The sequence below is a fragment of the Pholis gunnellus genome (genome assembly GCF_910591455.1).
Source record: "Pholis gunnellus genome assembly, chromosome: 19".
Classification (NCBI taxonomy): Eukaryota; Metazoa; Chordata; class Actinopteri; order Perciformes; family Pholidae; genus Pholis; species Pholis gunnellus.
The window spans coordinates 554,027-567,773 of NC_136546.1; the positions used below are offsets into that span (position 1 = coordinate 554,027).

At 43.4% G+C, this 13,747-nt stretch overlaps 2 protein-coding genes across 2 annotated transcripts in view; one reads left to right on the forward strand and one right to left on the reverse strand.

Annotated features, from left to right (window-relative positions):
- The first annotated feature begins 1,825 nt into the window (after positions 1-1,825).
- ccnk (cyclin K) lies at positions 1,826-7,861 on the forward strand. Its single transcript, XM_079180511.1, has 11 exons — positions 1,826-1,952; positions 2,788-3,017; positions 3,272-3,353; positions 3,438-3,569; positions 4,761-4,866; positions 4,956-5,013; positions 5,138-5,307; positions 5,407-5,615; positions 5,721-5,751; positions 6,053-6,124; positions 6,539-7,861. Exons 1-11 carry the CDS (start codon positions 1,944-1,946, stop codon positions 7,081-7,083), a joined length of 1,644 nt encoding a protein of 547 aa, XP_079036637.1. The 5' UTR covers positions 1,826-1,943; the 3' UTR covers positions 7,084-7,861.
- A 2,373-nt stretch (positions 7,862-10,234) lies between these two features.
- ccdc85cb (coiled-coil domain containing 85C, b) overlaps positions 10,235-13,747 on the reverse strand; it is a 43,867-nt gene continuing 40,354 nt past the window's right edge. Inside the window, exons 5-6 of the mRNA XM_079179825.1 lie at positions 13,342-13,440; positions 10,235-12,394 (exon numbers count right to left, since the gene is read on the reverse strand). Coding sequence (XP_079035951.1) covers positions 12,305-12,394; positions 13,342-13,440 — 189 coding nt within the window. The 3' untranslated portion in view covers positions 10,235-12,304. The remainder of the gene's footprint in view (positions 12,395-13,341; positions 13,441-13,747) is intronic.

The window sequence follows — 13,747 nt, forward strand, 5'->3', positions numbered from 1 at the left end:
GTTGAGGTTAAGTAGCAGGCATTTTCATGTGTTCAACCACAACAACAGGAGTGACATAAACAATGAGAGGTCCACTCCAGGACAGCTCAGGGTAATATGAATATTGCTCTGGGATTTGCTTATAGTCGGTGCTTCATAATGCAATGTTTAATATTAATAAAGAAAGTACAAGTATATATTATTCATAAGCTGATTTACTGTGGTGTGTGTGTGTGTGTGTGGACTTGAGTGACAGATTGAGATGCTCCCTTGCTACGGGCAATACAACTAGACAAGGCTCTTACTTTTCTACAGGACACATCCTGACAATTTCTCCCACAGTTAAGAGGATTTGTCCGAGCACAGCTGAATATATAATGCATGCAGATTCCAAATTTTAATTTGGACGAAGTAAATGATTCAATGCTGGCTTTCCTAAGAAAGTGAGGCTGGGAGGGGAACGGAGAGGGCACAAGATGTTACTTGAAAGTACTCTCTACAATCTGGGGCATTTCAAGCTAACAAAAGCGATGATGATTAATTACCATGAGCTCTTGTTCATGTCAGGTTTAAAAGAATGAAGGGAGTGATCATATTTGTTCTTATTTATCATAAATTGCAATCATTAAATCCATATATATAAGATTATTGAACTGTATTTTTAACTTGCTCTGCAAAAGATGCTACAGCAGTAGGTTTTCTGCATTTCACTGCCTACGTGTATTTAAAGGATAACAAGAGTTTTGACTTGACATATGAATAAAAGCATCTAATAATTCCGGTTTTAAGAACTCAAAGCTACTCAGTTTAATTAATGGTCAATAATGGCTGTAACACGTCAACTGTAACTTGTAAAACAAGGCAATGTTTTGTGGTATTCCTTTTGTTTTAAACTCTCAGTCACATTCATCAGATTTTTGGAATGACACAAATAAAAATGTCTCTTAAATTAGAGATGAAAAAGGACCTATTGCTTCATTCTCATTCTCATCTATCACCTGGCACTATGAGGTTCAGAAATGTCTGATTTATTTAATTTATAAAGATAAAAAGGTTGTAATTATTGACTCAAAAGACAGGGAAATTGCATTCAAAGAGCGCAGGGAATCTGTTGCTCTAGAAACTAGTTTTCCTCTTCTCAAATCTCAAATGAGATTTAACTGGTCTACTAATAGACCGCTTTGATAAAAGACAAAAAAAAGCATTGTGTGGCAGATTTGATTTCCTTTTTGTGCTGCTGCTTTTGTAATATATCATTCTGTTATCCCACTGCCTTTTAATCATGTGTTTTTCAGCCTTCCACAAATTATTTAGCACCGCTGCATATGTGTGTGATAATTATATGTTTCTTTATATTTAGGGGCACATTTCTATCAATTTATATTGCTACCTGCTCAAACCAATTAAGTGTAGTCTTTTTAAACAGATGTGTGACCAAATCCAGTAGGCTTTAGAGCAATCATTCAAGATATTATCTTTAATTTGACGTAGAACTGTGTAAATGTTGTTATTTTTTCATAGATATTGTACTGATTGTTCAATTCAGTCATCTGGTCAAATCAAAGACTGTCACAAATCCAGTGTGTTGCCCAACTCCAAGAGTGATTCATTGTCTCCCTCTAGTGGATATTACTGGGAAAACATATTTTAAACATACAAGAAAACATGAATTCTTCACACGTATATCTGGATTGGGGTTTCCAGTAGTAGGACTGTAAATGAAAGCGTTGAATGAATGAATACAGAAGAGGAAAGGTAAATCTGAACCACAGCAAACGCGTATCAGACAGAGGAATCACACGTCCTGCGTGATGACGTCTGCAACAGTCTCTGACGTACTCCATAATGGCGGAACCCTTGTCACAATGGGGGCTGTCGTGGATCACTTGTTAGACAACTTCTGGTGAATAGCTGCGGATTATTGTCAGAGCTGTTTGTTTCGGGTGGTTTACTCTGACGGCTTCATGTTAAAGGTAAGAGTCGTGTTCCATTACAAACAGTCTACCGGGCTGAATGGAACGTGTCCTCGGTGTTCACACCTCGAGTGAAGCGAGTCCGCTAGCTGAGACCAGAGCATCACCTGTTTGGCTTCACGCTATGTAACTCTCTTTATTTCAAGGTGTACTTCTTGGTTGCCTACCCGTGTAATTAACGGACCTTCCCGGCGTAACGTTGCCCCTTGGTCTACACATAATCGACTAATTCCCATCGGTAGTTATTCGGTAACGTTAGTTCCACGAAGCCAACTTTAAGTTGCCATTACTGCTAGCTCGGCTAATACTATTGAATGCTAACGAGGAGTTACCAGTATCGTCATGCTAATTCGGGGAAATTCTTCCTCGTAGTTTTTGAAATCCCTATGAATGTATTTATTGTGTCATATATTTACTATCCAGTGACGGTGTATGAATGAATGGAAGGCGCCATGACAAACATTATGTAGAATCTGCTTGTCTAAGATTCTCAAACGGTTCGCCTCCATCTGAGTAATGTTCACAGTAAAGACTTCACACCGCGGTAGTTAGAACTCTGAACAAATGATCCGTGAGCTAATTCCACTCAGCGTTTACAGTCGCTCTTATTCAAAGTCCCTTTACACATGTTTACATCTTCGGGATCCGGCTGGTAGCTCAGTTCTCAGGGTTGCCAAAGCGAATAGCACCTCTATATTGAGACTTAGTGAGGATAACCCGGACAAGTGACAGATACAGAGTTCTTCATGATGTTCCGGGTAGCTTTCAGTCCTGCTGCTCTAGTCTTCAGCTCTAACTCTGGATCCTGGACCCTGTCTCTGTGTCCCTGTATCAGTCCAGTGCAGCGGGTCCATCCACCGTTGCCTCTCTTCAGCCAATGAAGGAATTCAAAGAGAACTTTTCAGGCCAAGTGATTCTGGACCACATCAAGCCATGCTGGTACTGGGACAAGAAGGACTTAGCCCACACCCCCTCTCAGTCTGAAGGCCTGGACCCTGGCACTGAGGCCCGCTACCGGAGAGAAGGAGCCCGCTTCATCTTTGATGTGGGGACCAGACTTGGCCTGTATCTTTGATTACTTTGAATACCAAAAGACAAATGAATATCTATATTAAACGATAAATCCATTACATTTGTTTTAATTAGTCCCTAATGAAATATAGTAAATGACAAACAAAATACATAACGGCATCCACATTTGCAGAAATGAAACAATGAAAATACTGTGTTGTGTTAATGTGTGGCCTTTTCTTCAGTCAAAGTGAAACTCATTAATAGCTGTTGAGTAGACTTTCTGTGATATCCTTGACTGTCATCAGACACTATGACACGCTGGCCACTGGCATCATCTATTTCCACCGCTTCTACATGTTTCACTCCTTCAAGCAGTTCCCCAGATATGTAAGTCCACTTTGACCTCTGTTCACCTCTTCCTTGAAGTGGATTAAATGTGTGGGATTAATGTCGAGGTTTATGTCCCAACAGGTGACCGGTGCTTGCTGTCTGTTCCTGGCGGGGAAAGTGGAGGAAACCCCAAAGAAGTGTAAAGACATCATCAAAACAGCCCGCAGCTTACTGAATGATGTGCAGTTTGCCCAGTTTGGGGACGATCCGAAGGTGCAGTTGTCTTTCATTTTTACTCTGTAGTCTTGGCACATTTTCTGTTTACACTGGTCTCAGTCAGGGAGTTTCTATTGCACACCGAGTACAGAGAAGAATATTCTTTATCTCTAATCTTATGTTAAATCCTTTGTAAACTCGCTTTATAGACTACTGACATAGTATGTTGTTGATAGCATGCTGCAACCTAATTCTGATTACTCCACTACAGCAAACAGCTATAATGTCATGTGTAAACTGAGCCGAGTGCCTTCTACTCACCAGGTGTGGCTGCTGGTTTTGGTAAATAAACGCATGTCTCAATTAGACTGTGGGTAACTTGTCAGTATGGACATGCTAGACACTAGATCGGTTAGGTTCGCCACAATTCAGTCATTCATGTCATTTAATGGAAACCATGAGTACAACAAGACGGAGGGAAAAAGTGGTGAACTACCTTTGAAGTGGTCATTAAGTTTCCATTCCTCGGTTATTTATCTTCCTTTAGTCCTAAAGGGTCCACCGATCAAAAGAATCACAACTGTTTTTCATCAATATTATGCAATGATATTGAATCTTGTCATGTGAAGTCCAGTCTTTCCTCTCTTCTTCCTGCATCGTGTTGTTGGGTGTGCTTATTTTCGTTACCTTGCTGGCCTACAAATAAGTGTCCCCAACTTTTCCCATTTAGTTTTCACCTACTTTCCTTCTCTGTATGCTAAACTTGCGATGAGCTTTAAGAGGATACAGACAGGTGTTGTGTCGGTATGCTGGCTGCCATGAAACAAGCTTGATCTTATTATCTGAATGCCAGAACCCCAAGAACAGTATTACATTACTACAGGATACAGCAATGCTCCTTTTTAAAGTTGCTGCTATAAAGAGTGGCCGTGGTTAAGTGGAGAGCAGGGCCGTCCTTCAATCAGAGCATCGGCGGTTCGATCCCCGGCTCCGCTATGTCGATGTGTCCTTGAGCAAGGACACACTTGACCCCAAAAAATGGCTCCCGTAGCTGTGCCTACGGTGTATAAATGTGATAGAATCTGAATTGTAAGTCGCTTTGGATAAAAGCGTCTGCTAAATGACTGATGTAGTAAAGGCTCCAGGTATGCCAGAGTGGCCCGTTGGTTCTCTGGGTCATGAGTCAGCCCTCAGTCGCCCTGCTCGGGCCTGATGTGTTCTCACTAACGGGGATATTTCTTTCAACAGGAAGAGGTGATGGTGTTGGAAAGAATTTTGCTCCAGACCATCAAATTTGACCTGCAGGTGGAGCACCCGTACATGTTCCTGCTGCGCTACGTCAAGCAACTCAAAGGTGAGATGGGATAAGATTCCATACAGAGGGTGCTCATTTGGTGCTCAAGGAATTTAGAAAGCTTATGACTCATTTTCTTCTTGTTAAAGGTGAGAAGAACAAAGTGTGCAAGGTGCTACAAATGGCATGGACCTTTGTCAATGACAGGTGAGCAGTTGGCATGTGAACTCTCTGTATTACAAAGTGATGTGCTTTCTTTCTAAAACTGTCAATGAGTATGCTAGAGGTAGACAGAAGGAAGAGAGAAGACTGACCGTATGTGTGCCTGCAGCCTGTGCACCATGCTGTCTCTGCAGTGGGAACCAGAGATCATTGCTGTAGCCGTCATGTACCTGGCCGGCCGCCTCTGTAAGTTTGACATTCAGGAGTGGACTGCCAAGCAGTCGTCACGCCGCTGGTGGGAGCAGTTTGTGCAGGACGTCCCAGTTGAGCTGCTTGAAGGTACTCGTCAGAAATCCATGACACTACCTGCCTCTCCACTGATATTTGTGTCATTTCCTTACAGACTAGTCTCAACAATAACACCTCTTTGTCTTCAAGACATCTGCCACCAGATCCTGGATCTGTACTCTCAGGGAAACAAGCCCATCCCTCAGCAGATACAGGAGAAGGAAAGGGCCACAGCTCCTCAAGTCCCAATTCCTCCAATCCCACAGGGACTACCACCAGTCCCCAACCCTCCCCCCCCACCACCAAAGAAGACTTCCCCTCAGGGAGGCAGCCCTGTACGCCAGCTCAAACGCTCACATGTGAGTATATGCTGAATTCACTTCATTCATACGTCAACATCACCAACCTCAAAGTGAGAACTGAGTATTAGTGTTTTTATGCTGTTTATTTCTTCTTTTTTTCAGACGTCCCCCAAAGATGAACCAAAGGCTCCAGGTAACACTTGTGTTAAACACTCACGCAGGCCAAATTCTGCCTGTGTGTTTTAAAGACATTCATAACTTGTAAACCACTGAAACGCCTCCCAGAAAAGTTTGCTAATTAACTCGACTTCAGTTTAGATGAAGTCCTGGTAAGGTTACAGACGAATACTGTAGGTTCTGAGTGCTTGGGATTAGTATTTTCCTTTCGGGCTTGAGGGTTTTATGAATATTCAAGCCGACAGCAAAGTTCCCTAATGCATTCACTGAATTTAAAAAGCCTTTGCAGCGTCATGACTGGTCTGTTTCATTCACAGAACAAGTTGGATCAAAGATTCCCAGACTGGAGAGCCCCATGCCCCCTCTGCCTACATCGCAGCCTCCCCCAGGTAAGAATGGACTGTTTACCCTACCATCTTCCTTCAGTCTAATTTGTGAGGCAGTTAGTGATTTTGAGTACCGGTATGTGCTGGCATCCTCTGAACTGAGCTGTCTGTGCCATAATGAGCAGCCAGGACCCCCTGCCTCGGACCCAAAGTCTGTAGTCCTCTAAGTCTGCTTGCATAAGCAGCAACTCGTCTGTCCATTGTTTCCCAACACACGCAGACTCCTAACCTCTCCCAGACCAATCTGATTAGTGCTTGAGCCTGATAATGAGACCTCCTATGTGGCTGAAGCCTGGCAGTCTGGGATTGGAGAGGTTATGTGAGATCACGGGGAATGAGTGGCCTCGTGGTTTTTACAGGAGAGATGAAATGTTAGAAACCAAATCTCTAACGAGTTGTTTTCTCCTCCCTCACTAGAGCGCAAAGCCCCAGCTCCAGCCCCCCCCACGGAAGCAGAACCATTAAATGAAACTGCTCCTCCTCCACCGCATGCTCCGCCTCCACATAAGCCCCCTCCCCTACCCCATCGCCCTCCTCCACCTCCGCCCTCCAACTACATCATGTCCACCACCAGCTCCTACATGTCCGGAGAAGGCTACCAGAGCCTGCAGTCACTGATGAAGACAGAAGGTCCCTCCTACGCCCCGATGCCGCCCAGCTATGCACCGCCAATACCGCCATATCACGCCCACGTCTATCCCCCGCCTGCAGCACCCCCTCCAGGCCCACCTCCTCCTTCTGCCTACCCACCACCCAACTTGGCGCCAACGTATCCGCCACCAGGCTACAACAGCTACCCTCCACCGCCGCCTCCACGCATGCCGCCAGGCCACGTACCCCCTCCAGTTATCGGACTCCCGCCTGCTGGGTACCCCCCACCCCCCGGGCCCCCAGGACAGTCACAGGTGCCCCTGCCCCCTCCGCCTGGCATGCCTATGAACCACGGTGGGTGGATGAGATGAGGGTGAAACAGTCCATGAACTGAATGCGTGCAGAGCCATAGCTGGGGATGGAAACAACCAGGAGCTTGTTGTTGGGCTTGTATTAATAGAGGGACAGATTGTTCTCTTCCAGTATGACTTTTGTTGAGGAGGGGCTTAATGAAGGCTTACCAAGAAGTAGACTTGAAAAGTGATGTCTGGACAGGATTGTTATGAGAACCTGAACTGACTGACTGCAGCCTCCATGGCTCACTGTGTACCGGATGGTACTTCATGTACTTCCAGGATCTTGTAACAAACACTGTCCACTCTGTTATTTTTCTGGAAATGTAACCACAAATGTTAGCATCCTAAATGTAGTTTTGTGACACATTCTCCTTAGTTGTGGTAATGAAATGTATTCTGTTTTTGCTTGACCTTTTGGATAGATCAGAGGTTGACTCGTATTTCTTTCTGGGTATGATCGCCCCCATCATGTCTTGTCCTGCATTTCCAATCATGCCCGTGTCTTTTTCCACATTCCCACTCTTTTGCTGAGAAAAACAGCGTAATAAAATCTTGAGATGGTTGTACATGCAGTAGTCAAATACAAAGATTGTCACACTGAGAACTCATGAATATACTGCGTATTCCCGCTGTAGATCCTGTATACATTAGTCAACACTGGACAGTCAAAGGCATATTTGTACATATCTCTTCTCCATTTCTTCTTTCTATCCATATGTGCCTTACTCAGGCTTCTCTGTATCCAGCTTTGGTTTTGTGCTTGAGTGGCACTTGGTCAAATAAAGACCTGCTTTTCCTACTTTGAACTTCGTGTTTTCAGTCAGTAGAAGATGTCGATCATTCATTTGCATCTGGATTCATTATGTACAGCAGTGGTTCCCAGTTGTTAGATGAATACAACTTAATCTGTACCACTTATGAGTAGATTAAACTGTAATTGAAAGCTATTTATAGAAAGTGGATATAGTTACAATGTTATTAACCAAAATCCCATCGTTTATCCATTTCTATCAGCCAACTATTTCAGCTGTTTAAGAGTAGCCATTACTTTCCGGTAGGTGTGTTGATTGTTTATTTGTACTTTGAGCTTTTTCTATGTACGTATAAGTGGTTTAAATATGTAACCATTTATCTTTTGCTAACATAATTTTGACCTTTCTCCCTCACAATAATGCCATAATGTTCAGCCTACACCATAAAAACTATTACAAGTAACAGATACTCAGACAGACAATCAGTGAGGGCAAGAGAAACCCCTCAACAGGAGAACCAACACTTTCTTAACCTCAACCATAGTCTTCAGCTGGTCGCAGACATTTAGGCCTTTACTGGTGGTGCAACCACAGTGTTCAACAGTTCAACAAGCAGCAGTATTGGGCTTTGGGTCAGTTTCTGGTTTGGGTTGCACATCAGGGAGAAGGAAAACAACCATTTCCAATGTGTATGAACTCAAATAAATAGATTGATAGTAATAAAAGATCATTCTATATTCTATGAAGCCAGAACACAGATTTTACACATAAAATAAGGCAGGTTATTTAAAGTTACTGTGAGGAAGTTTCTGAAGTTTTTCTTCATGCTTTTTATCTTGTCGTGCCACCAGGTTGAATTCTGCATTAAATCAGATGAATGATTTTAAATCATGCAGTTCACCAGAAACTCCTTCAGATCTGACTCTAGTGGGTCTCTGGCAGTGACCAGGCCACCGCCGACAGACCGAGGTCTGGATTCGATGCAGCCTTGACCTGCAGTCGGAAGCTCCAGCAGCAGCACAGCTCCGAGTCCCGCAGCGTCTCCTCCAGGAGCAGAGCTTCTCCTCGCTGCTCCGCCGGCCTGGCACCACGCTGGTGGAGACCCAGGCTGTATTACTGGAGAAAAGGGAGGCACGGGAGAACCAGAACCAGGACTGAGAGGGGCAGATTGTCAGACCCAGCTTTAGTCCACAGGGAATGCCAAAATAACCACAAAATGAAAGTTCCTTGTAGTATCTGTAATGGTCAAGTAAGTCTATGTTCAGATAATTGCCTCTTCCACACTTCTGGCACCTTATTGAATAAATAGCAGGCATGTATATTTAATAGTGGTGCAATGGTTCAGAAAGCCCACGGTTTAGTTTGTACGGCATTGAAGGGTTCAGTTTTTCACGGTTCGGTTTTGCATCCCTAGTATTCACACTAAAAAGCAGCAGACTTATAAAGTGACCTCACAAAATAACGTGAAGTACCCTGAGACAGTTGACTGCAAACAACCCGTTCTTATTCACAGGGCGTCAAATATCGACACCTTTGTCACGGCGCTCTGCGCTGGAAACCAACGCACAAGGCACCTTTACCTTTAAGCGTCTGTATGAGGTGCAGGCTTTCACGGACATATGTGAACCCATCTTCATCAACATTAGACGTTCTGAGTAAATGCTTCAGGAGTGCGATGATGTAATAAAGATGGAAAAACTCGACAAAGGTAAAGAGTGAGTGATGGTGAGCAAGTCAAACAACCAGGAACGTTGTTTGTCTCCCAATTGTGAAGTTTTTTTGCTAGTAAGGTATATTAGTGATGCGTTTTCTAAAAACCTTTATGTTCTACATACTTATTTTAAGCCCAACCCTGATATTGTCTTAAATGGTTTCATTGCCTAAACCTAAGCAACTGTTTTGGTTTGAATTCACAACGTTCTCCATGCGTTTACTGTGACCATGCACGAGGTTAGTGTGTTAGAAAGTGTCGCCAAGAGGTCTGGCAAAATGAGGACGTGTTGATAAAATAGAGCATCAAAACAGTAACAGTAACAATCAGACCCCAGGTGAGAAACCAACCTCCAAAACCAGAGACCAAAGCACACAGCTGGACCAACTCGCTATCAGCTGTGCAATGGGCACTGCAGCACCTAACAAACACATGAGAAACAGACTGACAGGGGAAGACAGGGCTCATCACACCAATCACAATTCTAATCTTTTTATTCCAGTTATGTGTAATATTGGAGCTTTCCCCACAAAGGAGCCCTGGTTTGGAATCACTCATGTGGGATAAAGAACCTCATAGACAGACATCAGCAGTGTTACTTCCAGCTCTGTACCAACAGAGGGCAGTCGAACTCATCCACTGAAGAAAAGAACACGCCTGCAAAAATGTTTGCTTCATGAAATAAAGACACTACTTCACAGTATCATTAACCAACTTTATTTATTTTCTCCAAATTTGTTCTAAAAGTGGCCTATTTAATGTTTTCTTTTCACCTGCCAATCTTCATCTGATCAGTGAAAGTCATGAAAAGAAGTTACAGCCATGCAAGTTACTACAGGTTTGACATTTACACCGTAGAATCTAGGATTCTGTTCCGACGTAGCATCTAGGCAAAAAAGAAGACCGTTGGGTTCCACATCAAAACACCTTGCAGAGAAAAAGTGGCATATTTAAAATCAAATGCCATTGATAAAGTATTCAAAATTGCATCATGGCTTCAAATCAGTTCCTAGAAAAAAAAAGACACTTTTAAAAAAGAACATACTTTGATGTATTTTTGACCCCATTGCTTGAGAACAGAGGTGCGTGGTGGGCAGCCTCAGAAATGTTCTAATTTGGAACAAATAACACTCAAGATGGGAGAGCCTGAGCTGTCAGTCACTACACGTATCTATCTAATAACGTTACAGTTTGAGTAATGTGATGTATCTAAAACATGACTGTTCAGTTACTGATGCTCTCCCATCTCTACCTGGCAATAAATAGTCTGACAAACTGTGTTTGTTCATTCTGACATCAAGAAATACTCATTTTTAAATGTTATTGTTTTCAGGAGACATAAGGGAAGACTTCATCAAGCTCTCATATTCTAAGAAAAAAGGTTCAACTTAAAGAAACATGCGCCGCATGAACACACCTGCTGGATCCACAGAAAAGGACTGAGCTTAAGAAAAGTACAATTTTTCATCTATTGAGGTATAAAATGATGAACGAAGTGCATTAGGAGAATTAGGAGCATCCAAGAATGCCATATTAACTGAACTGAGGGTTTAATATTTGACCTTGACATTTGTGTAATGAGACAAAGCTTTTTGTATGGATTCAGCAAATGCCTTCAGCAGTCTTCAAGAGTTGTAACCAGAGTTCAATAGAGGATTCACAGGTAGATGCTACAGCTGCAAAAGAACCATTCAGTCTGCTCACACACACACACACACACACACACACACACACACACGCAAAGGTAAAGCTGTAGCCCTCTCAACCTGAGAAAATGATTGTCGAGCATGCACACAGCATACAATTTTAGACAGTTCCACAAAGTAAGAACATGATCTATCCATTAGCCCATGGAGATGGTTTGATTCAGAATGACCTTGAACATTTTCAGAGAGAGAAGGAATAATAGCAATTCATCTGGAACAAAATAAAAAATACCAAAAGCAAACCCTGTGTAAGGTCTGGTAGTGTGTGCTTTTCAAACTAAGAAATTGATCACATGGCCACGCTAGAATACAAAATAGATAAAAGTAAAATCAACTATAACAATGAAGTAGTGCTATGGTTTTATACATAATATACACAAGTTAACAGTGATCTCTAGACTTAATTATCCATAAACTTGTCTTATGAGCAAAAGGCGCTAGGTCACAGTGGGTTTCACATTAGTTAGCACTTTAGAATGCTAATGCTAGTTATACTCGTTGAGCACTAGGGGGAGATACATGTGACAGGAGCTAGGTTCTCTACAGGAGGTACTATCCAAACCCATCTGAAGATACCACCATCATGTTGCCTTCATATCCAACCAGCAACGTGGAGACATTTTTGCCCCTGCGGCCTGATCGGGTCTGTGCTTGAAACCATGTCATAACGTTAGCTTAATGTAGCACAGCTATGCTCCAAAGAACTAAAGGTGGTGTGTGATTAGAGCTTTTACAGAGAGAGATCATTGTATAGCTGAAAACACCCAAATCAAAGAAGAAAAGTGGCGAGTCAGTGAAACTAGCTGCCAGCTCAACGCTTTATAACCGCTGAGAGATAAAAACATGTTAAACACGTAAAGTTCTGCATGTGAATAACTGACTAACAGGTCCATTTAGGAGCTTTCTTAGCCCGTATTAAGAGAGTGTCTGTTGAAGGAATACTGGGTGCTGTAGGCAGTAGGAGAGCACAGCATGATGGGTTGTGTAGGCGCAGGTAGTAAGAGGTGTTTTCAGGTGAGTGTAGGTACTGTAAATCCTGATCTCTCTCTCTCTCTCTGGTTGCCAGGCTACAGGGGCCCTTTGAACTGGTTCCCAGAGAGGTGCTGTCTGATGGACAGCTTTGATCCTGCTGCATCACCCAGCTTTCTCCACACCACCTGCAAACAGAAGCAAAGAGACAAGTTGAGAGGGGAAGAGCGAGACGTACAGAAAGACAGGCACACACAGAGACCAGGACTGAAAGAAAGACTTTTTCTTCAAGAGTGAAAACTTCAAATGCTCAGTTTGACTTTGAGCGGCGCACGCACGCACGCACGCACACACACACACACACACACACACACACACACACACACACACACACACACACACACACACACACACACACACACACACACACACACACACACACACACACACACACACACACACACACACACACACACACACACACACACTTCAGCAGAGCCATCTCTGGATCTCTATCCTCTGTCTCTGCAAGCCTCCTGCTCTCTGGTGCTGAGAGAGGGGCCCCCGGGACCCCAGTGTTATTACAGGGGTACTATTGTAGTGCTCCCCAGATTCCTGGCCTGTCACATACCTCTGCAGGGCCCAGATAGCCCCGCTCTCATTTTCTCTCTAATCAACGGACCTTTTATCCCAGGCCCGGCCTTTCAATACCAGCAGAGAAAGATGGAGAGAGATGAGGAGGAGGGCGAAGGAGAGGAAGAATGGAGGGGTGAGGCTGAGGCGCACAGGGGTGGGTGGGGGTTCTTTTGCCTGCCGCTCCAGTTTAATTGCCCTGACAGCTCAACTACAAGCCTCTACTTAGGGCTTCCAGTTTATAGTTGGCTTTGGAGCAGGAATGAGTGAGTGGGAGGGCGGAGATAGAGAGATAGAGAGAGAGAAAGCGAGAGGGAGCGCTGTGCCTGGGACACTGCTGCAAGTGTCATTCCAAACCAAATGTGTCCTCATTAGTGGAAGCAGCTCAAAAACCGACCTCATTTGCACCCAGTAGAGGAGAACAAAATCACTAAACCAACAGACTAGCGGAACAAACAGGAACAGTGTGGACATCAGGGATCAGGGCAAGTGTTGCACTTACGTTGCACATCTCTCGCACAATGGCCTTCTCTTTCTCACTGAGATCGTCCTCATAGTCCTCAGGAACCTGCTTGTCCAAGTTCTCATGGACCTCCAGCACCTTATGACAAGTACCATTGTAGTTATGTTATGTTATGTTATAGGGAGCAAAATCAAAACTTCAGAAGTGTGTCTTTTCCAAACTTGTTTTCTTGAAAGCTGTGATATGTAATATCAGCTCTTTCACTTACAAATGTACTTTTGAATTCTTATTATTCTGAGAAGGTTTTAAACTTGAGTCAGAGTATTGTTACAGATGGGTTTCTTTTAGAACAGAAAGAATGAATTTAGTTCCAACAAAATGTAAAACGTTTGACTATAGCATCAATTTTGCACAATATTCAAGCATGTTATGCCTGGTTCCAGAC

What these genes read in the sequence shown, in the direction of transcription:
- ccnk (XM_079180511.1), top strand. An exon ending in CCCAGTTGAGCTGCTTGAAG is followed by an intron (nt 5,308 to 5,406) that starts GTACTCGTCAGA and finishes TTTGTCTTCAAG; the next exon opens with ACATCTGCCACCAGATCCTG. An exon ending in AGATGAACCAAAGGCTCCAG is followed by an intron (nt 5,752 to 6,052) that starts GTAACACTTGTG and finishes TTTCATTCACAG; the next exon opens with AACAAGTTGGATCAAAGATT.